Source organism: Colius striatus, chromosome 8 (assembly GCF_028858725.1).
Source record: "Colius striatus isolate bColStr4 chromosome 8, bColStr4.1.hap1, whole genome shotgun sequence".
NCBI classification, from domain to species: domain Eukaryota; kingdom Metazoa; phylum Chordata; class Aves; order Coliiformes; family Coliidae; genus Colius; species Colius striatus.
The window spans coordinates 10,233,394-10,257,407 of NC_084766.1; the positions used below are offsets into that span (position 1 = coordinate 10,233,394).

General features: G+C 41.0%; 1 protein-coding gene across 2 annotated transcripts in view; it reads left to right on the top strand.

Moving 5' to 3' along the window:
* Nucleotides 1-2,335: 2,335 nt before the first annotated feature.
* Nucleotides 2,336-24,014, top strand: part of BICC1 (BicC family RNA binding protein 1) — a 104,765-nt gene continuing 83,086 nt past the window's right edge. The window contains exon 1 of one of the 2 annotated variants that reach the window (XM_062001645.1): nucleotides 2,336-2,771. In XM_062001645.1, coding sequence (XP_061857629.1) covers nucleotides 2,570-2,771 — 202 coding nt within the window. In that variant the 5' untranslated portion in view covers nucleotides 2,336-2,569. Of the gene's footprint in view, nucleotides 2,772-15,829; nucleotides 15,867-24,014 lie in introns of those variants that run through there. The other variant, XM_062001646.1, reaches the window with a different exon arrangement.

A 24,014-nucleotide genomic window follows, 5' to 3' on the forward strand; every position in this document is an offset into this window, starting at 1 on the left:
ACTGTGTACATTGTTATTTTTAGGAGATCTTTGATTTACTCTATTGTTTACTTGGCTGCTGAAAAAATGTATGTCTGAATTCAGCCACAGCTAGTAACGAGAAAGGTTTCTGTGTCAGTATCAACAGGAACTGATAAAACACAAGGAAAGAGACCTCCTACATTGTGAATCTCTAACTGTAAATCTCACTAGTTTATGAGTGGAATATACTCATATAATTGTTTAGCTCGGAGGTGCTAAGCACCTATAGCTGCTGTGGACTGTAACCGGTGCTGTCAACACTCATAACTTCTGAACATTTGGATTGTGTAACTCACTGGTCCTGGTATGTAGAGGACAGACAACTCCAGCTGGTGCTGATCTGGGGTGAGGCAGCAGACGGCTGAATTTCAGGTTGTTTTGATATGGACAATGTTCACTTTCCCATCTGCAAAAAAACAAAAGGCAGTTGATAAGTTTAAACTTCTGAACTGGGAAGAAAAAGACTTTCAGTTTTTCCTCAGTCTGCCCTACACACCTAAAGTATTATCACATTACAAGTGAACTATTGGGAGAAATGGAGATTGCACTGTTTTCAATACTTATATTCATATTCTATGCTATTGTTTTTGACCTCAGCCACTTTATTTCTCATGGTCATGAGAAGTATCAGAGGATCTTGTGAGCAGTGTGCTGCCTGCACACCACTGGCTAGCATCCTCACATGCTGTGAGAGCTCCAAGACAATTAAATACTACAACTGAATACTAGACGTTTCCACCAAGAGTGCCTCCTTCCATGCACATAATATTCAGTGGAAATTAAATCATGCGTGCTGCAGAATTCACACTGTCATGCTGCTAAGTGGGAAATGCATAAAAACTCAATAAGCCAAAATTAGAACCTCTGTAAAAACAACTGCATATTGCAACTGGGCACAGTCTAGTTGTCATTTCCCTCAAGTATAAGCGCAGCTCCTGACATATTGTAACGCAGTTAACAGCTCAAAGGGCCATGCGGTGAGTTTGCCATCATTTTTGTGTTGCTTTCCAGCATGTGTACAGCAAATTGCTTTGGCCATCATAAATATGTGGGTGCTTCAGTGCTGCAGAAGACAGACAACAGGCATCTGCTGTACTGCAGGTGAGGTAAGATGTTCTTAGGGTGGGATACTTCATGGGATTCCAGACACAGTGATGTTGGAGCATCTTGTATCAGGCTGCTTTTTCACTGGGAAATGGTGAGTAATCAAAACAGAAAGCTTTTGTGGGAATGTGTGATGCGCAGCATAACATTTTTGTGAGAAAGGATTTCTCAGACTCAGGAGAAACAAGCTGGCAGGCAATGGAGAGACTCAGAGAAGGATGTGCATGCCTTGGCCTTCGCCAGTCTGATTTGGGCAGTGAAATTTTGGGCAGCAAAGTTTTGGGCAGCAAAATCACAGCTGCTGGAACAGAGAAGTGGCATCACTGCAAGCAGAGCAGCGTGACTGCTCATGCCGATGCCTCCTCTATGCCAGTGTGTGCTTTTGGGCTTAAATTGTAAAGGGATATGAACCATGACATTGTAAAATCCAGCACGGCGATGCTGCATGTGGATTCACGCCATTGTGCCGGGAAGGTGAGGGATGCCTAACCCAGTTTCTTGCAGTGCAATGAAGCACAAGGCACCTTGACTTCCTAAGGTGTTGTACAGAGAACCTGTCCATCTGAAAGCCAGGGCCCTCATTGCCATGAGGAGGTTTGTCAGCCGCACCAAGCCAACGACATTTCCCAGACATTGGCTTGCTCGTTCCCGTGCACACAGACACCTTTTGGGGAGATCGTTTTGGAACAGAGGTGCCACTTCGGGCCCGTTTTCCGGATCCATCAATCCGCCCGTCGTGTGTTTCACCCGGCATCTCAGGGTCGCTGCTGACCCTCCCTCAGGCGGCGGAGGTGGGAAGGCTGAGGGGCCGCGGGCAGCCCGACATCCCTCGCCGCGCCCGGCCACTGCTCACCTCACGGTGAGCCTGCCTCGAGCGGGAGACAGCCTCTGGGACGGGCTGGGGGCCGGTGGCGCCCCGGAATCCAACCGACAGGGTCTCCGGCCCGAGCCGGCCCTGAGGCGGACGCGGTGCCCTTGGGGGCGGTACCTCCCGTCCTCCTCCCCCTCCCCTCCCCTCCCCTCCCCTCCCCTCCCCTCCCCTCCCCTCCCCTCCCCTCCCCTCCCCTCCCCTCCCCTCCCCTCCCCTCCCCTCCCCTCCCCTCGCCGTGCTGCGCCGCTGCCCCCTCCTCCCGCTCCGCGGCCGGGGATATCCCCGGCCCCTCCCCGCCGGGCCGGCGGCGGCCCAATGGAGGCGGAGATGCTGTGCGGGCTGCGGGCGGGCTGGGGGCGCCGCCGAGCCGCGGACGTCGCCGTCGGCCCGGGGGCGCGCACACTCGGCGGGGAGCCGGAGGCAGAGGCGGGCGCAGGCGGCGGCGCCGGGGCCGGGACTCTGGCGGGCGGCGGCTGGGATGAACCGGGAGGACGGCTGTGGGGGCAGATAGCGTCCCGCGGGGAGGCGGCCGAGTGGGGCTCGGAGCGGCGGCGGGGTCCGCCCGGCAGCGCCATGGCGGCTCAGTGTGACCCGCTGAGCGGGTACCTGCAGCAGCCGCTCTCCGACCCAGGCTCCAACAGCGAGCGCAGCACCGACTCTCCCGTGCCCGGCTCCGAGGAGGACTCGGCTGGCCCGCCGCGCTCCCTGCACAGCCCCGAGTGGGGCGAGGAGCGATTCCGGGTGGACAGGAAGAAACTGGAGGCCATGCTCCAAGGTAAGGGCGGGGAGAGGCGACGGCAGTCCCCGGGGGACACGGGGCAGAGAGGAGGGGGCCGCGTCTCTGGCCCGGCCGGCTATGCCTTTGCTTTCCCCACCGGGCCGAGGATCCTCCTGTCAGCTCCTCTGGCGCCGCGGAGGGGCGGCCCCTGGCCCCGGGTTGGCGGGAGCCCCGCGGACCGGTCCCGGCATCCCGAGCGCTGTCGTGGCGTCCGAGCCGGGACTACGCGGGCCGGTCCCGGGTTCCCGGGCGGTGTCGTAGTTTCCGCGCAGCCGAGAGTCGCGGCCCGGAGGTAGGTGACGACCGTACCCCTGGGTCCTCGGACGTCACCTGGGGACGCGCCGGGCCCGGCGTCGCTGGTGATGCCGGTGCCCGGCACTCCGGGGCTCGTCCCGCACCGACATCTAGCGCACTCCTGAGCCGCGGATTTGAAGGTCGAGGTCTCGCCGAAATCCCTCCGTAAAGACATAATAACCCCGCTCTGGCAGCGTGGCTCAGGCTTTCGGCTTTCGAGGAACAGCCGAGGCCGCCGCGCGAAGCGAAGGAAAGGGAGCGGCTGGAGCCGGGTGTCCCGCTCGGCGGAGAGGGCATGGCGCCGGGAGAGCTGACAGCGGCATCCGCTGCTTTAGGGCTTGTTCAGCCTTTGGCTCGGCGTTCTCTTGTAATTTTTTTCTTTCCTTTTCCTTATGCTTTTTTTTTTTCCCCCCCGTATGTTGTCCGAGTATGTTTTGAATTATCTGACACGCAGTGGAAGTTACATAGGCAGCTTTTACCAAAATAGTACGAGAGTAGCGATTGCTGGCATTGTTGCTACAGAGGGGATAAGTAGAAGTGAACCAGCTGAGGACGTTGCTGAGTGGGGTAATTCCCTTGGGGTGTTCACTGCTGTCTGGTCTAAAGAGTCCATGAGAATAGAGGTGAGTTTCAGCTCTTATATTGTCAAATATGAGGCCATGTTTGAGTCAACAAGAGAAGATGATAGTGGTTTAGAGAAGCTTGCTCTTTCCTTTGGGAGCACTGTTTTGTAAACATTTAATGTTACAGTCAAGATGTCAACCCAAGTATTTACGTGTGTTTTCAAAACAAACCCTTGACAAATATTTCACTACTGTTCATGTGGCCTGTCACATGGAAGGCATTTCATTCATTTTTTGAAAATGCTAAGTGCTTGCTGTCTGGCTGTCCCCTGTCAGAGAGCACTTGCCTCATCCAGTGATGGGAGGCTGCTGGAGCTAGCCTTGGAACAGGAGCGAGTGAGTTGGGTTGGTCACTGAAGAGCTGTGATTTGACTTGGTGACTACAATGATTGGAATTTTTTTAATTGAGATTCTCTCTCCTGGGGGTAAGTTAATCTTTAATCAGTTAATGCTTTAGTGCTAGTAGAAAAATCTCATTATGTAATGCAGTAAAAAGAAAGGAATTCAGAGAAACAGAGATCTCTTGAGCAGCAACTATTTATAAGGATGTGCTCATCAAAAGTGTCTGAAAACGGGAGACACATGGGTATTGAAGAGAAAAAGTATTTCTGTGTATGAAGTGGTAGGAAAAAGGGTGAAAATTTATTAAGTGCTATAAGAAAATTTAAGGTTGCCTTAACATTTTCCTCAAGTAGGAAAACAAATTTCCATTATCTCATCCTACACACAGTCCTTCCTTCTGCTGCCTGAGGTAGTAAGCATGTGAGGGTAAACAAAGCTCCTAAGCAGAATCCAAGTACTTTATAGGTTGTGTAATCCAGTAGTAGGTAGTAGTAGCTAATGTGTGGTATATTTTTGTTTGCTTATTTTTTCTTACACTCCTTATTATACTCATATGAGTATATGCTTGATCAGAGTACAGCGGGTAAATACAAACAGAATGCTGCCTACTTTTTGATGAGAGGTTTCTGTATGTCCAGTGTAGAATACACATATTTGAAGTGATGGTCTAAGAAGCTTTTGCATCAGCTAGTTATCCTTTTTGTCAAGAAAACTAGTTGTTGGACTTGGTAATGAGTGATTTTGTGTGACAACCTAGACGGACTTACTGATGATGAAAAGCTACTTAGTAGGAAATATGATGCAAATGTAATAGTTCTTACCATCACAAAACTGTAGAGTGTTTATTAAATATTATTACTTTCATTCAATTTCAGTGCTTTATGAGTTTTGATCTTATCTCATGACTTATAGCAAAATATGTTTTAGTTATCCTTTTCTTGTAGGAGAATCCCTCAAACATGGAGTAGCTTTGCCAGAGTGTCAAAGAACATGATAAATTCTGGTCTGTTAACTGATACCCAGAAATTCTGAGTCAGTTATACTGCTGACTACAAGCCAAAATTGATTTTATATTTTAACATCTTTTCTTTCCCCCTTGTTTGGTTTTTCTTTTTTGGTGGTCATCTTTTGGGAGTGGAAACTTTTGGCTCCCCCCTAGGAGGAAAAGAACAATAGAAAGGAGGCAGTGTGCCATCTCCAGAAGCTAACTTTTTAAAAACAATTCTTAGGGTTGTGTTTCCTATGGTTTTTAATACTAGATCCTTCACTGGAAGTTCTTAAAATATGCAGATACTGCAGTGTGGAAGCGAAGCATTTTTTAGTCTAAGTGCTGATGACAAGAATACTGATTTGCAAAAGCTATTGCCTTTTTTTGCCTTTTTTTTTCCCCAAAAAAATTCAAGCTAGTTTAAGTACAGCTTCTTGTACATAGTAGATGCTTAAAGGCCCTTCTTTTATTCGTACCAGCTGCTGGAGAGCATATTTACACTTGTGAAAGTTTAATGATTTAAAAACTTAGAACTTCTTCCAGCGTTTACCATAGCTTTGTTATGGGAAAGTGAGAATATGTCATCTGTAGTTCAGTTGTCTTAAAAGCCAAGTTTGAAACATCATCTGTTGAAGAAACCTGTCAGGAAATGTTCTCATTTTTGCTTGGAAACCCTTATTTATTTTTTTTTCTAGTCAACATCTGTTGTTTACTGTACTAATGATGAAGTGTTAAAAACAATTGAGTTTAGAAAGAATATGAAGAAGCTTAGTGTTCAGCTTGGTACTTCTGCTACATTCAGTGACTGTGTTGTTGAATTTTCTATGCATTTCTGCCATGGTTATTTTCATCTTTCCTGCACGTGATATATTGTTGATATTTTCTTGGGAGGATACTGCTGACTTCAGTGATACTCATTTGGGCATAGCAGACTGTATTGCTCATGGTAGTGACTGGGGGACCTTACTGTCAGATTCAGAATCAACAACCAAAGTAAGAGCTGTAGTGAGACACTAGGTCACTTTCTTCCAAAAAGAGTTGATGTGACTGGTTTGTTACAAGTTGTATCCAAAGCAGAAACCAAATCCAAATGGAGGCATCAGAAAATCTTGATAGATTTCAAGATGCTTCTGGTACTTTTCCCCAATTTGAAACAATTATTTTTGTGTTTTTGTTGTTTTGAAGTTTGGTTCCAAATAGCTTTAAGATTAATAGGTTAAATGAAAGAAAGGGAGAGCTTTTCAAAGAGCTTTGCTTTTTCTGTTTATAGTATCAGAAAATACAAAAGCTGTGGTAAAAACCTTGAGCGTAAGAATTTCTTCTGTTGTGTCCATACAACTGTTTTGTATGATTCGTGTATTACTGACTCATAGATGACTGCAATGTGTCATAAACAAATCTCAGTCTTTACAGTGAAGTGTCAGCTATCTTATGCTGCATGTCTTCATCACAATTTCTTGGTGAACAGATCTCTTCAGAGCAGTTTTGATTTTCCAGGAAGTAAATTTGACTAAAATGGATCAGCCATTCTTGTTAACGGTGAAGATGACATTTCATAGTACCGCTGTTAATTATAGCTGCTCTGCATTTAGATTCTGGGCACTGCTCAGGTGACTTAATACTGTGAAATCGTTTACTGAGTGCTTGTTACCTTAGCAGCTGAGTGTTTTTACAAAAATGCAAACCACTAAACTTAGAAAAGCATATCCAAAAAATTTAAACTAAGAGCTAATGTCACAGCAACCAATAGATTTAGACAAGTTGGCTATAAGCCTTAAAGATGATAGTAAGACACACCGCACAGGAGAAAAGGGTGTTGCCTTTTGTTGGTTGCTTTTTTTTTTAACTGCTATACCAGTCTTGTATTTCATACAGTCCTTTTTTTATGTCATGCATCTGAACAGTCTTTGAAAGTTTTGATAGCATATGTGTACAACACATGCTTAAACATTTTATGACTTCATAATTCACAGTCACACAACAGTGTTTGGGTGAAAAAAAGAAATCCATGCTGTTTTTCAATAAAAAGCAAACTCTAGCAGTGGTGTGCCCTGTTACATATGGCTTTTTCTTTAAGAAAACCCAATCATATGTCTGTTGGAATTGTTTTTTCTGTTCTGTTTTGAGGGTTTTATTTATTAAGATTGAGGATTCTTTGGGGTAATTTTAAGTATAAGATCTGAAATTTTCTGGGTTGTGTGTTTTGGTTTTTTTTTGGTTTTTACTTCAGCATTAACTTGATTAATGATGAACAAACACATGAAGAAAGGCACAGACCTGCCTGCTCAGGAAATGCTGAAGAGTACTCAACACCACAAGCACCTTACTTGCTGTTGAGCTTGTCTTCTACTGCAAGTTGTGTTGATACTGAGTGGGAATCTTGCAAAAATGCAGTGTGCTGTGGTGATTTAGTACTGGCTGTCATTACTGCCTCCATATGTTGACTGCAGTAGGTAAAAACTTATAGGAATCATCATTTATTTAATGTAGACTTGATGTCTAGAAATAGTAAAGGATCACTTACTATTTTTCAGGCAGTAAGGATAAAAATACCGTAATTTAGATTTAGTGTGAATAATCAGTACAAGCAGATCCTTCAAGTACCATTGTGTAGCTTTGCACTCAGTGCTGGGTGAACGCTTGTCTATCTTGCCTCCTCAGTTTTGGTGCTCTTTCTCTGTCATGGGGACTTGGAGCAATGCTCAACTAGAAATTTTTCCCCAAGGAAACCCTACTCTTCATAGAGGGAACTGACAAATATCTAGGTAACTTTTTGCACAATATAATCTAATTGAAACTTATTTCCTGTAAATCTGCTGAAAATCAGTTGTTAAAATCCTGTGCCTTTGAGGCAAAAGGTCACCTTTGAGGCTGTTGCCTGATCCTAAGACTGTACTTATGCAATGCCTGGTTCTGATGCTTGGATGATAATCAGTTAATTTTGTTTGCTGATCCATCAGGTGAAACTTCCTGTATTTAAACAAGTATATTTTCCCGATGTAATGCATAACTATGTGGGAAAGCGTACTTTTAATACGTTCCTTAGGCTTCCCTACTAGTTTTTCAACTGCAGAGAAGGGTAAATTGATAAGTGTGACAAGCAGAGTTTTTTTGGGGGGAAGGGCAGGGATGAAGAAAGGGAGATATGCTTGTATTTGAATTTAGTGAAGAAGATGGAGATATTCTAGGAAACCTAGACCTCTGCTGAGACTTGGCTACAAACAACAATCTTCTTAGAGGCCAAACCTTGAAGACAGGAATGAATGCATTTTGAGTGAGTTAGCTGCTTAATAGGCACTCATAACTTGCATAGAATTGTCTTGACCAATGGTTTCTGTATGGGGATGGCAAGCTGTGTTAAATTTAAACATTGAGGGTTTTTTTTTAACGTTTAGATGGCTCAGCAGGGATTATTACTTCTCTTCTGGATTGTGTGTGTGTGATGGTGGCAGAAATCAGTATAAAAAAATGTGGTCCTTCAAATAATCAGTATACCTTGATTGTAACAAGTTAAAATGCTCAGGCTACTGTTGATTTATAGTCTTGTTTAAAGTTCCCTGTGTCCCTGTTGGAGCTTCAAGAGATGTGGATATATCTTATCTTTGACCAGTTTTTTTTTACTGAAATATCTTCTCAAACTATTTTGTTTAGATCCTAATCCCAGTTTCTTTTATTAGAGAAAAATAGGTTATTTTCCAATAAATTATGTGACTACTGTTGATGTGTTTTGTTGTATGGCTTTTTATTTAGTGTGTTGTTTTTTTTTTTCATTGCAATATATCAGCATAACCTGGACAAGGACATGGTTATGGGGAAACTGGAGCTTTTCTAATAGCACTTACATTTGGTATTTAACTTGCATGTAGCAGAAAAAAAATACTAGTTCTTGGTCAGGTTTTCAAATCCCTAAAGTGCTGAATAGTCTATTTCTACAAAAATAAATATATTAAATGAATTTGTGTGACTTGTAGTTGAAAAATGTTCCTGAATTCCATTGTTAACAATTGTAATAATACCACTTTCTCAAGTTTCAGTGTTTTTTAAGTAGTACAACGGACTATCATGGTTTGGCATGAACTGCTAGGTTAAGTATTGCTGGCTTGCACATTCCTGTTGGTTATATTGTAATCTTTACCTCCATTGGAAAATATGTCCTATTTTGAGTTCTTATTTCAGACTCTTGGCTTTATGCCTGTCAAACAATGAAACATGCTAGTCTTCTTTAATTTCAGATCTCTGTGTTGAACTAATAGATTTTTTTAATTTAACTTTTTGACAGTAATACCCCTTACTGTGAAGACTCAGTGGTGACTTCAATGAGCACAGAGCCTAAAAACTAATATTACTACATGCGAGTTGGAGCTTAGATTCATTCTTAATTGTGTGTACTTTTTGTAGCTGAAGAAATATGCTGCCTGTTAATCAGTGGTAGTTTTTAAACTAGTTTTGACTTAAGCAACTGAAAGCATTCCTTGAACACATCTGCAGGTTTTTTTCAATATCTACTTTTTTGAGACAGCTTTCTGTACCTGTTTCAGATCAATATGACTGTACTGTGTGAGGCAGTGTTTCAATGACTTATATCTGATTTATGTTAAGGTATCTGTAGTGATATCTTCTTTACTGGAATAGGAATAGATATTTTTTTAAAAAATTCTTTTTCAGGCTCACTGATGTTGTGAGGGAATGCTTGTGATTGCTAGCAACCCTCTGCCAGGTCACTGTATGGAGCTATTAGAGCCACTGTAATCCTTGTGGAAAACACAGGGCTGTATCCTTTGTGCTGTTATCTCTGTAGCTAATAGAGCCTGAGGAGATTCTGGGTATTCAACAAGTTCTCTCTTTTGTATGTAAAAGTGTAGCTTCTGGATATTTGGGATAAAAACTCTTGATGTCTATGTGGGAAAAGGTAGATGTGATGGATGGGAGGTTAAAAACAAATACAGAATAGAGATAACACTCTATGTTGAAGCTGCTTGTCCAGTAGCTTAAGTATGTTAAATTTTTCTGCTGCAATCCAGATTTCAGGAAGAGGCATGTAGCATGGGCATGTAGCAGCATTGATCTGTCCTACTCATTATCCTGACTGTGTAGCTCTAGCGTAATAGAAACCAGAGCATGGAAATCAGGAAGACACCAACAGGGATGTGCCTGCAGGACCATTACAGGGCAAGCTCTCATACCTTTCTGGGGAAGTCTGTGTGAGTGGGAACCTCCCTGAAGTGCCTGATGCTGGCTGCATGGATGTCAGACAGGTGGAACTGCACGTCTACTTTCGTTTGAAAGGCTGTCATCTTGCTGATGTTGGAGAGGTGTGGTGAGATAGCTCTTGGGGCTGGAGGCCCAAGATCTGCTTCCATGAGTTGATCTAGGCTCTTACAAAGGGACAGGCTGAGACACTGAGGAGAGGTAGCCCTTCTGCTTGAGAGGGATGGTTGAATGAAGCTCTGTGTTGGGGCACACAATGAGCCAGTTGAGAGTGTATGGCTTAGGATTATTGGATAGACCAAACTGAGTGGGCACATTGCTGGCTCTTGATCATCCTGCTGTCCGCCTGACCTGTCCCGGTGGACAGCAGGATGAGCATGAATCAGCAACATGCCATCATGGCCAAGAAAGCCAATGTCATCCTGGAGTGTATTAGAAGTACTGTGGTTAGTAGGTCAAGAGAGGTTCTCCTCCCCCTCTACTCTGCCCTTGTGAGACCACATCTGGAATATTGTGTCCAGTTCTGGATCCTTCAGTTCAAGGACAGGGACCTACTGGTGAGAGTTCAGCACAGGACTGACAAGATGATGGAGTGGAGCATCTTCCTTGTGATGAAGGGCTGAGGGAGCTGGGGCTCTTTAGCTTAGAGGAGACTGAGGGGTGACCTCATTGATGTTTACAAATACATGAAGGATGGGTGTGAGGAGGATGGAGCCAGGCTGTTCTCAGTGATGACCAATGATAGGACATGGGGCAATGAGTACAAGCTGGAACACAAGAGGTTCCAAAGAATCACAAGGAAGAATTTCTTCGGTGTGAGAGTGAGGGAGCACTGTAATGGGCTTCCAAAAAGGGTTGTGGAGTCTCTTCTCTTCTCATTCAAAACCCACCTAGACGAGTTCCTGTGTGACCTACTCTAGGAGGTCCTGTTCTGGCAGGGGGGTTGGACTGGATGATCTTTTGAAGTCTCTTCCAGCTCTTAAGATTCTGTGATTATTTCTTTTCTTTTTTTAACTTGAGGTTTCTTACACTTACCAATGCTGCTTAGCATCATGTCAGCAAAACTTGAAATACTGATGGAATGATCAAGAGTTGTTTAGGTTGTCTTTGCATTTTCAAGCTGTGGGTCTCTTAAACAGGTAGAAAATTGGTAATACTTCAAATTATTTTGTTCTTGTTCTATTTGTTGACTGTGGTTACTGCTATTCTTCAGATACTTTACCACTTAATAATTTATTGTGGCTCCTGAATATAGGCTAATTATTGTCTTGCAAGTCAATGTTTCCTATTGTATAGCAATTCCTCATAAAGTAGATATATATGATGCTGTTTTGCAGGCCAGATGCTGACCACTGGCCTCTGCCTGGGAAGTTGTTTCATGAAGAACAGTGAAGATGAAAATGTTGAGGCAGCTGACCTCTTCCTCCTTATAGTCACTTTTTATTTTCATTTTGACTCTTTTATCATCTCTTTGGTCAAGGCTGTATTCTGTCTTATTTCCTTGAATATTTATATGTTGACAAAAAAAAGGGAAATATTTTGGATGGTCTGTGTTGGATGTTGATATAGCCAGGACTTCAAACAAGTGGAACTGAGAACAAGTGACAATGCTCACCACATCTCATGCCTGTGCGTGGGGAGGATGCTGGCACCCAAATGCTGGCAGCCCTGGGAAGGTGGCAGCTGGGACAGGTGTCTGGCACTGGGGCAGGTCTCGGCAGGCACCTTCTTTTGGCCTGTTGTCATCCATGTGAGGGGTGTGTGGGTGCTGTGTTTGGCTGCAGAGCACAGTCTTGCCAGCAGGGCTCTGGCCTGTGGGTCTGCAGGGCCCCTGGTGGGAAGGGGACCTGCAGCCTGGCCAGGCCAATGGCGACACAGGTATGCTGTGGCAGTGGATTGAGCTGCCTTCAAAAAACTTTTAAAATCATCCTCATACAAAGAGGTAATTGGCTCTGATTAGCTTGTGTGTGCTTCTTAACTGCTTGAGCCTAAACTAAGGCATCAGGTTGCAGAAACTGGATAGACTAACTGGAGGTTCAGTGACCAAACCGTGGGAGCTGACTGCAGATTGGAGTAGCCTTGTTGGTTCAAGTGGTGTAGTTCATGGACTCCATGCTACGCTTTACACTGTATCCTACTGAGCTTTATGTTCTTACAGATGACAAGTTAGCAAGTTGTGAACACAGGTCTTCCTAAGGCAGCTTAGATTGGAGCACAGTCATGTTATCTCTAGTGCTTGGATCCAGTAGTATAAACCACAGAAAACATTATTGCTCAATATTAGCCTTCCAGGAAGTCTCTTCCTTGCACATGTGAGTGAGAACAAACAGGATAGTTTGTTTCTTAGGTTTCCTTTCTTTCAAGGGTGGAGAGTTTAAAAAAAAAAGTTTATAAATGTATCACTTGTGATAAGAAAGATGGGCAATAATAGATGTTAATTTAAAATACATGAGATTCGCAGTCATTCTGACTATCTCCCAAATGGCCAGCTGCCAACAGTTTTGGCTTTTGAATTTGTCATATTGAGAACAACAGTTTTATAAATGCTGTGTAATAAAGCTACTATTTGTAATGGTTGGGATTTTTTTTTGAACTTGCTCAGATTGATAGCCCCTAGAAATATAAAGATCAGATTTTAACTTGTTTTGTTATAGGCTGAGGACTCTCAGAGCACACTGGAGTCACTTAACATGGCACACGCAATCTGCAATCAGCTGAAGATTTTTTTTTGAAGATGTGTTTGGGACCTGATAAGTGATATGCATATATGTAATTAAGTGTTCCGTCTGTCTCTGGAGAATGCACAAGTGCAGCCCAACAGAAATATTACTTGACTACATCCAGTATCCTCTGTTCATCTGCCTTGAAACCTCGATGAAATTGCTTTTCTTTGTCCAGTTTTACTTGCCACTTGAGCCTTTTATGAGAGCTAGGAAGCTGGTCAGTGTGGTGCCAGCTGTAACATGGGCTCAAATTCCCCGTACCAATGCAATTCCAGTACTCACCCAGTGTGTGTAAGGACTGCTATAAAGCTTATGAGAAGTATTCCTTATATAGAAAACTTGATAAACTTGTATGGAGAAGCTTTCTCACATATTAACAAAATAGGAACTCCTCGTTACTCTTTTGGCTTTTTGCCTGTTGGGAACATGTGTGGATGCAAGTGAAGCATGAGCCGTCCATTTTCCATTTGCTAAACTTCTGTGCAGAGAGGCTTCTTGGAGACTCAGTTCCATTTTCTGCTAAAACTATGTGATATGAATCACATATGTAAGAATTGTTTCTGAGGAAAAATAAGCAGTAATCTTTGTTCTTACACAGTTGTTGTGAGGCTTCCAATATGTAGACAATGAAGAATTTCTTTGTAATACTGTGGCTTTTATAGGTATTTTTCCCAGCCTGTCCCACAGAAGGAATTTTCTGGTTTGGTTATTTTTTGTCAGCCTGCCTAACATTTCATTTAAGGAGCTATGGGGTGGTCTTTTTTTCTGCATATTTCGGGCCTTTCTCTAAAACTTTTTAACTTACAAAGGTAACTTCTATTTGTAGGAGTTACAATGCTACAGGATGTTTTTGCTATAGTATTTTAGAGCTTTTGGAAGTGAAAATTATAAGTAAAAAGGAATGCCAAGGAGAGGAAAATGAGACCTCATTCCACGTGGTTCAATTGAAATAAATGTACAAGTTGAATACAGATATAAAGAAACCCAAAAGTTGCGCTGGTATTTCTCACTGACGTGATGTGAAGTATCTGTAAAAGCTAGATTCATTGCCTGAACTAGCAATGAGATGCCTAGGAGAACAAAATCTAAATGCCATTCTGATGCTTGTGGAACAGGTCGCATCGTGGGCTTCATCTGATGAAATTTCATACATGGAAAGGGATTAGGCTGTATTTTCTTGTGAGGAAAACTTACATTTCTGTTGTGAAATTCAGCTAAAGAGTTTAGTGTAACACATCTGAGAAGTGGTGTTAAACCTAGTACATCTGGCTGAAAGAAACAACACTAATAGTTAATTGGAGGTAAAAATTGGTAACAATAATGATTTATTATGTTTTTGAAACAAGTGCCATTCCAATCATCTTGAACATATGTGATTTTTTCTTCATGTAACATGCACATATGCAAACTGTTTGTTTTATGATCTGTGCTATTCTGTGCTTGAAATATGTATCTGTGCTTGAAAACTTGCACTTTCAAGTTTTAACATTTTAATAGTGTTGATTTGTCAAAGTTTTATTGTGAGGTTACCAGATATTCTGAAGCTTTAAGTATCATTTCACCACTTCCTTTTTTTGTTTATAAAGTCTTATTTCATGCTACTTAGAGATGACGATACTTTTTTTTTTCCCTTTTCTATGCCAAGTCTGGCTTCAGGAATCTATATTGCCACTCTGGATTACTGGTTTAAACTAACCTTTAAATTTACCTTTTCCCTTATTGCGAATAACTTTGTGTGAATGGAGGGCTTTGATTATGTCTATTTTTATTGACTGTTCTGTTCAGACTATGTCTGCAATAAATTTATGGCAGTTGAATACACGAGATGAGCAACTTCAAGCTAAGCATCTCAAGAGAAGTAAAAACAATTAAATCTATAACTCCTGAATAGGTATTAGGTCAACTAAGTAATGAAGTGTTTCTACGTTAAAGAAACCTTTAGCAGATTATCTTCTGAAAGTTGTTCCTCGTGACCTTTATGGCAAGAGAATTCAATTGCTTGAGGGAACATAAACTGGTATTCAGTGACTTGTTTGCAGTGTGACTACCTTACAACACAGAAGCTGTGTTGTAAGGTAGTTCCTGTGCAGAATGTTACAGAAGCCAAGATGAGTGAAAGATTAATCACTTGATTCTCATCCTGAATGTTATCACTAAACATATAAAGGAGAAGATGGTTATCAGGGGGAGTCAACATAGATTCACCAAGGGGAAATCCTCTTTAACCAACCTGATATCCTTCTATGAGTGCATAACCAGCTGGCTAGATGAGGGGAGAGCAGTGGATGTCATCTACCTTGACTTCAGCAAGGCTTTTGACACTCTCCCATAACATCTTCATCAGAAAGCTCAAGCAGTGTGGCTTGGATGAGTGGACAGTGAGGTGGATTGAAAGCTGACTAAACAACAGAGCCCAGAGGGTGGTGATCAATGGCACAGAATCGAGTTGGAGGCCTGTGGCCAGTGGAGTTCCACAGGGATCGATTCTGGAGCCAGTCTTGTTCAACATCTTCATCAACGACCTGGATGAGGGGACAGAGTGTACCCTCAGCAAGTTGGCTGATGACACCAAACTGGGAGCACTGGCTGATTCCCCAGAGGCTGTGCTGCCATTCAGCGGGATCTCAACTGGCTTGAGAGTTGGGCAGAGAGGAACCTCATGAGGCTCAACAAGGACAAGTGCAGAGTCCTGCATCTGGGAAGGAACAACCCCCTGCACCACTACAGGCTGGGGGTAGAACTGCTGAAGAGCAGCTCTGCAGAGAGAGACCTGGGAGTCCTCATTGATAATAAACTAAACATGTGCCAGCAATGTGCCCTCGTGGCCAAGAAGGCCAATGGCAGCCTGGGATGCATCAAGAAAAGTGTGGCCAGCAGGTCAAGGGAGGTTCTTCTCCCCCTCTACTCTGCCCTGGTGAGGCCTCATCTGGAGTCTTGTGTCCAGTTCTGGGCTCCTCAGCTCAAGAGGGACAGGGAAGTGCTGGAGAGAGTCCAGCGCAGGGACACCAAGATGATCAGGGGACTGGAACATCTTTCATATGAGGAAAGGCTATGGGAGCTGGGGCTGTTTAGTCTGGAGAAGAGGAGATTGAGGGGAGATCTTATTAACATTTACAATTATCTAAAGGGTGGGTGTCAGGAGGTTGGGACATCCCTTTTTTCTATAGTAGCTAGCAACAGGACAAGGGGTAATGGGATGAAGCTGGAACACAAAAAGTTCCACTTAAACATAAGAAAAAACTATTTCACTGTTGAGGTGATGGAGCCCTGGCACAGGCTGCCCAGAGGGGTTGTGGAGTCTCCTTCCTTGGAGGTCTTCAAGACCCGCCTGGACATGTTCCTGTGTGACTTGATCTAGGTGAACCTGCGTCTGCAGACAGGTTGTACTAGATCATCTCTGAAGGTCCCTTCCAACCCCTACCATTCTATGACTCTGTGATAAAAATCATATCTACGTAATAATACATCTGTTCAATTCACAAATAGGTAGATGTGTTTATGTGTACTTCAAGTGAAGGATATTTGTGCATTTATCCTTACTGAGATATGGAAATGCTTTGTTTCATCATGGCCTACTTCAAAGAATGTAAGAATTGGTCTCACTTTTTCTGAATCTGTAAGTATGTCCATGGTTGAGAGATGCTATAGAATAGTGAAATGTTTAAATGGCCTGTGTTTAGCTGCATTTTGAGCAGTTAAAGTAGCATTGATTTAAAGAGTTTGGATATGGAATACATTTTAATATATGGTTTAATATAGTGGAAAAGAACCTTGGTACATATTAATGTTTTTAGCAAAACAAATATAAATGCTATTTTTCTTAGTAAATTCACTTCTGGAGTGTATGTAAATAAGCTGATAAGACAGTATCTGTTTCTAATCTATTCCATGTGCAGGAGGAGTGAATACATTTATTGGAATCTTTAGTTGTTTATAAGCAACATCTTTTTGAAATACCAACGTGTCCTGAAGAATTTTCTTTTCTCGCTTTGTGTGGAAGACATTACTGCCGTTAGAGTCTACAATACATGGATTCCCAATATGTGCTAAATCTTTTAGTGCACTAAACAATTGAACATATAAGGATGTTTTCTGGGTTGCTTAGCAGCAGTCAGGTTTTTTACTTAAAGTGGCCTTCAGTGACATGTTTAGATTGTTCAGAGATTTGGCAGAAATAAAAAGTCATTCCAGAGTTTGAAACATAAGGAATCATTTAAGCTGTGAAAAGAAGTAGTTGGCTTATTGTAAAGTTTAGTTTATATTTAGACAATTGCAAAACTTCATATTTTGTGAGTAGGAGAGTATTCTTTTGGACATTAAGTGTAGTTTTAGGTTATATTACCACCTGAAAGATGCTAACTTTGGTTACAGATAGATATAGCTGAATTAATTTTAGTTGATATCTCTCTAGTTAAAGTTAACTTTATGGATTTTTATATATAAAGCTGATTGTTGTTAGGGATGTTTTGAGTTGAGAATATAATTCAAACCACCTGAAATATGAAATGTTAAATATACTTTTTTCTTGTGGGATATCAAATGCATATTTACAGGAATCATTGAATTGGGTGGGCCTCCTGTATTACTGCAGAGCTTGTGTTGGCACTGTCTTCCTTTGCCTTGAATTGCCAGCAGAGTGTTTGAGACTGATTTTGATATGTTGTCAAGGGATATGTGCTGTTAGCTTTGTGCTATGGCTCCTCACTGACTTAGAGGATGCTTTTGGTGTCTCTCTTCCCTGCCACCTTCTCTCTACATTGCACAAGGCAAAAGAGTGTTCATTCTCCAAGCAGAGTATGGGCTTGTGTCTACTGGGAGCGTGCTGCTGGACTAAAGGCGGCGTGGGAGAAGCAAGTGGCAGAGTTAAAGGAAAGATTTACGTAGCTGCCTGTGCAGGTTAGCCAGACCAGAGTTCTAGTGGGAAGGTGTGAAGGCCAAGTTTTTCAGACGGATAGGAAATATTTTTGAAGTGGGAAGTCTTGGGACCTGAGAGGCCAACAGAGACGTGACTAAGAGGATTCTGAAAGTGCAGTAGCTTTGGATGCTCACAGGAAAGATCTCCCCGTACACTGTGCGGCAGCCAGATGTGCTGCTCCAAGAGGAGCTGCTGTTCAGCTTCTCTTCTGCTATCTTTCTGTTTGTAACTGTTTTATGACAGGAGAGGAGGAGAAACCACTCACTGATTTGGTTCTGCCTTCTTCCAGCAGTGTGATGAATTAAGATCAACTGGAGCACATGTGGCATTTTTGCAGCTGTTACACAGACTTGGGGCTGTTGCCTCTTTGTATGAGCGAGGGTAGGCTCGGGACCTGAGGACCCTCAGGGGTTAGATATATGTTCTGCTTTCTTCCTTCTTCTAACCTACTGTTTTAGAGGTAGTAGATCTTCGGTGAACACATATTTGAACGTAGGCTTTGGTGTAAATACTTTCCTTGTTACCTTGCCAGGCTTGCTTGTTTTCTGTGTGATTTGTTGAGTAGGGAGATTTAGTGCCTATGTCAGAAGAAAGCTGTTTCTATTAATCATATCTGCTTTGCTGGATTAGAGGCAGTGGGAAGACCATTGGGACTAATGCATTCTCTAATTGCAGAAGTAAAGCAAATTCATATGCCTCATTGCATATTGACTTCCATAGTAAAGATTTAAACTGGAGAACCATGATGTAGAACTGCAGCCTATGTGTCATTCATTATTGGTCTGCACCATTCTATTCTAAAGATAAAAGCAACAAACATAAGATACTTCCTGTAATTTTCTAGATGATGCTGGAGGTTCTAAGGTTATAGCTTTGAGTAAAGCAGAGTGTTCTCTTTAAGGTATTGTTATTGTACTGTTTTACTGCTCATCTTAATATCTTGCAAATGATTTAAAATAATTAGAGAATATACATATTCTTAAGGTAGATCAATTTTACATAGTAGTGTGATGGCAATGGTAAAATTAGAGTTTCTTATTCTGAAATACTTTAAACTCATTACTATTCAGCATTATCTTGTAATTTATCCTTTCCTATGTTATTTCAATAAAGCAATAAGAATGCATTCTTATGTCTAATTTGATATCTTGCAAAGAGGATGAGCATCAAGAGAAGTTAAAATGTCATAGTATCTTCCAATTATAGAAGAGAAAAATCTTTCACTGCCGTCTCTTGTAATTACTAAGTGATATAATATTCTCAGACATTCTGCTCTTGGGTTGTATCTCTAGTTCATGTTCAGAAATGCAGAGGCAGTTTTTAAATAGTTCATCAGTTCAACTTCATTGAATTTGAAGGGATAGTATGCCAGCACTTTTGAGGACAGAAGAGACTGAGAGACTTGTTTAGGAGGAAGACACCTTTTTTTTAGGGAAGTTATTATCTGACAATTTTTTTTTTTTAATGTACTCTGATTCTATTACTTTCTTCTGTAAATAGCAGTTACTGTCCCAGATAGCCTACAGGTCCAATCTAGCATATTATTGCCGCCTTTTGCTCAAATACAGACTGTTTGGCTTTTTGACAGGAACTACTTAATTACTGTAAAGCAAAGGTTGGCATCTGCCTGAGCATCCACAATGAATACATCAGCTAGCAATATATGAACAGATTTCTTTTCTAAGAAAAGGGGTGTTTTTTAGTTTGTGGTCAAATAAAGTGCACGTATTTTATTTTCTTTGTTAGAACATGTAGATTTCAGTATTAGGAGATGACATTCTGAATCTCAGGTTTGTATTTCTGTATGTGAAATTCTGTTATGCTGTTTGTTGGATTCATTTTTTTTTTTCAACGATGAAGCCAAGCTCGATATAAAATGACTTTTAGTCTCTGCTGAGAAACTTGGGAAATTCCTATGGATTAATTGCAACTCTAGGAAAACCCAATTAAATAAAGTCAATAGTAGGAGGCTTTGCTTGATACTTATTATGTGTGAGTAGGGCTGTGTTTGCAATTTTTCTGGAACAGTCATAATGTAGTTGTCTGCTGTTTATTCAGAGTGGACATTTGTACTTTAGGGAAGATTTTCCTGATGTTAAAAACCTCATTTTCTCTCATCTCATATTGCAATAATTTACAGTGTGATGGCAGAGCTGAAGATCTGGGTTGCTGCTAGAATTCTCTCTGCAACTTGTCCTTATCCTTTCTCAGTGCAATACTGGGGCTCCTGTAAGTTTCAGGAGTTCTTATGCAAATACCTCATGTCTGGAAGTGGATGTTTCCAGTATGATACATTTGCAAGAAAGCTCTACTAGTGTAACTTAAGGTATTATTAACTTTCTTCCTCATCACGTGTAGTCTTTGCAGCTTTGAGATACTGTTTATTCTTCTTAAAGACTCACAAAACATGAGCTCTTCAAACCTTCAATTGAGGAATTGCAGCACCAAGTCTTCAATTTTCCCTTTCTGCTTAGTTTAAAGCTAATCTTTTCTATTTATTTATAGATACTTCAACTACATGAAGTATTTTCTTTTTCCGATAGCTGGTTTGCAGTGCATGAAGCTATAGTTCATGTTGTGGAAGTTCTTGATCTATATGATTTTCATGTCAGAGGAATGCCAGGAATCTATAGTGGACACTTTTTGTTTTGCTGCAGAGCTTTCTGTATCCTTGCTTTGGATGGCAAAGAGCAAAGACTGTGATTATGTGTTTAATTCTTCTGTTCCTTAGAAGTAGTCATTTTCTGATGCAAGTGCTCCATAATTTATCCTCTCCTTTCTGTCTTAGGGGAAAAAAAGAAATTAAAAAATGACATGTTTGATATTTTTAGGTAAGATAGATGTTCTTAAATCTTCCATTTTTAGCTGATTGCACGTCTCTGCTCTTTTGGTGTTGGATTGATTTTATTTATTCTTCTACATGACTTAGTAGTATTCAGCGATGCTCTAGGCTTCGCATTTTTCCATTCTGACTCACTGAGTTACAACAAGGCTGAAATTGAGGCCAAGGGCTCAATATATTGAGAAGAACATATAGCTTAAGAAGGTGGTTAGTCGAAGGGTTTTTTCATAAATTCTAAGAGTAAGAAGTATTAATGGGTGAAGTGAACTTGCAGAACTTGCCCAAAGTGTGAATCTCACCCAAGATGTGAAAAACTTCTTTTGTGAGGACTTCATAAAGCCTGGACGAAGTAGCAGAGGACTTGAATGATTTTTACGATTGTAATACTTGCCTGCATGCGTTGCAACTTGGTGTTGAAAAATCACCTGACTTAAAGACTTGGAGTTATAGTGTGTCTACCTTTTAGGTAAGCTATACTTTTAATTCTTTTTTAGTATACCTGCTATTCATTGTTTATCATTTTTTTGTATGACTCTCGATACAGACTTTGACAGGGAATGAAAGCCTAAATCAGTTTTTTCCGTGTTTATGGATTGCATCTAATTAGGAACTAGAGCAAGGCCATGTTGCAAGTTGTACTTTTTGTTTTAAATCAGTTGCTAACTGATCTTTAGGGGATACAGTAGCCAAATACAAGCACATAAGGAGTATTGACCAGTCTGTACTTCAGGGTGATGGTGGTGGTGCTGGTTGTTTTCCGCTGATAAAAAGGTGATGGCTATTGCAAAGTACATAGTAATTTTTCTTATTGATGGATACCTTCTGTCCTTCCCAGAAGCCTGACCCCAGTACATGCTTGTATCTTGGCATGTTGACTTCAAGCTACTTTATCCTGCTCTCAAGTGGCCTATATTTCCTTAGGAAGGTTTTGCAGTTCAAAGACCCTTTCCCATTTGAAACAAAACTGTTGTTGAAGTAGAAATGATGCATTCATACAGTGTTCCTGTTTTCTCATGTATTGACTACAGATATGGTTATTGTAAACTGTAAATCATTTTGTTAACAGAATTGAAAATATGTATGTGCTGGCTTGTATTTTATGTTGTATAAATCAAACTTATCTTTACCATTGCTGGCTAGAATTACTCTCAAAAACAGTATCTCTTAGTATTCTCTGTGTCTGTTTGCTGTGTTTCTTTAAAATGACTTTTGGATAATGTTTCCTTTTGCCAGGCTTAGCTGATATTTAAATTGCTCTTTTAGGCTAGTTATTTCTTGGCCTATTTTAAAATAACTTCATCAATACTTACATACTTGTTAAATAAAAGCTTGATTTCCTATGGGTAACAGCCTTAACATCTGCTGCTATAGCAATCTAACCCTTATGTGTTCTTGGATAATTTGTTTAGTGTGGGGTGGTTTTTTTGCTTTTTGTCTGGCCACAGTTTTGGTTTTATACACTATCAAGCCTTCAGAATGACATTATGCTCCTTGATTATAAAATATATCTTAAAATGATAAGGCTATTGTACTAGGTCAGCTCAGTTCAACAGATTTGGATGTGTGTGTTAACGATTTCAGTTATCACTACTCCAAAGAACACAGATTGTCAGGGAAAACAGCAAGGTTCTAAAGCAGACTTGATTTTTGTCATTGGTTCACTGACATTCCTTCCAAATTTTCTGTGTAGCTTAGGAAGCAAATGTTTTGGCTAAAGCTCTATGCAGGCATGAAACACATGGACAATGTTTGTGAAAACCTGTACGTTTTGCAAGTAGATGTTGAAAGGTGATGCACAACGTTTAGTCTATAGGGCTTTATTCTGGTAAGTGGTGAAGTCACTATGTGCTTAGTGATAAAGAATTAAGATTTTTTTTTTTTTTTTGTCACTCCACTACTTAAAATGTGCTCTAATTCAAAAGAGCTATAAGCCTTATCAATTATTATACAGTGTATCGTGGACTGTCTTAGAGCATTTTTTTAGAGGAGGATGGTGGTATGCCACCTAAGTGAAATGGCACTTAGTTGGAAGCTTTTTTGCTTTAATACTGAGAATGTGTACAAAAGAATGTAAATATAGACTTTAAGGGCACTGTTTATGCTGGTAAATATCAAGTTGGGATATGCTAAATGCTTTCTATGATGGTTACAATCATATTGATATGTGCCTTGCAGTGTTCATCAGACTAAAATAACTATTTGAAATAGTAAGTCCTGTTCAGGGTCACTTATAAATGTACGTTATAATGTATTAAAATTTTTTGCTTCAGATCATGTTTTTTTATTAACTTCCTTATTTCTCCTGTGTACCTAGTTACTGGATTACTGCTTAGATATTTAAAAAGCAGTTGATATTCAATGTGACACAGAAGAAGAAACTACTGAAAGGATCTGAGTTGAATTATACTGAGTAGAAGTGGTAGAAAAATATACTGGAAAACAGCGTTACATGAAATCAGCTGTACTAACATCTTGCTACTTAATACTGTTTTTGTTTGTAAAACCAGTGTTTCTTGAACTAAAGCTCCCACACAGGAACTGGAGGTAGAAATAGGCCAAATATTAGTTCCCTACTCTTTATCGTTTGTTTTTCTAGATTTTGGCAGAAATCGCACATTCTTTGTTTTAGTTTTTCACTTCCCGACACTTGACATTTTATATCTGTAAGTTTACAAGTTTCTTTCCATCTTATTTTTCTTGAACTTAATGGGTTTTGGTATTCCATCAGCTCTTCCAAGTAGGACTTCTTTGAGTCTTAAAAGTGGTAAAGAAGAACTTTAGTTTTGGAAATAATCAAGGTTAGTAGATAAATGTGTTGCGTAACTCGATTACAGTTGTCTAACCACAAAACAATGCTTTCTTGTTTACTTGTGGTCATTCATTTTAGCTTAAGCATTTCCTGTGCTGTATCACGAGGTTTTGTAAATGGAGTTTTGTAGAATTTCTCTGGCTTATATGTTTCTTGTAAACGTAGTTTTAGGAATAGCTTTGTGTCCATAAAAATACAAATTACCTAGCAGGGGGCTAGATACTAGACTTTGAGTTCATATGCTGTAGGCAATGACTTGCTTGTGTAAAAAGAGGATTTGAGTAACATGTTTTGGGCCTCTCTGTGTGGGCCTGTTTGTGTAGGCAATGTAACATCAAAACAGCTCTCCACTTCCTGAGTGTTTCTTAAATGCTTCACTCAGTTTAATAAAGATTCATCAGTACACAAAGGCTGGCTTCCCAACCTTGTTATGTATCCTCATAAATGTTTATTTAGAATTAGTCTGATACCCATAGCTGTTTTGTGATTATTTGCT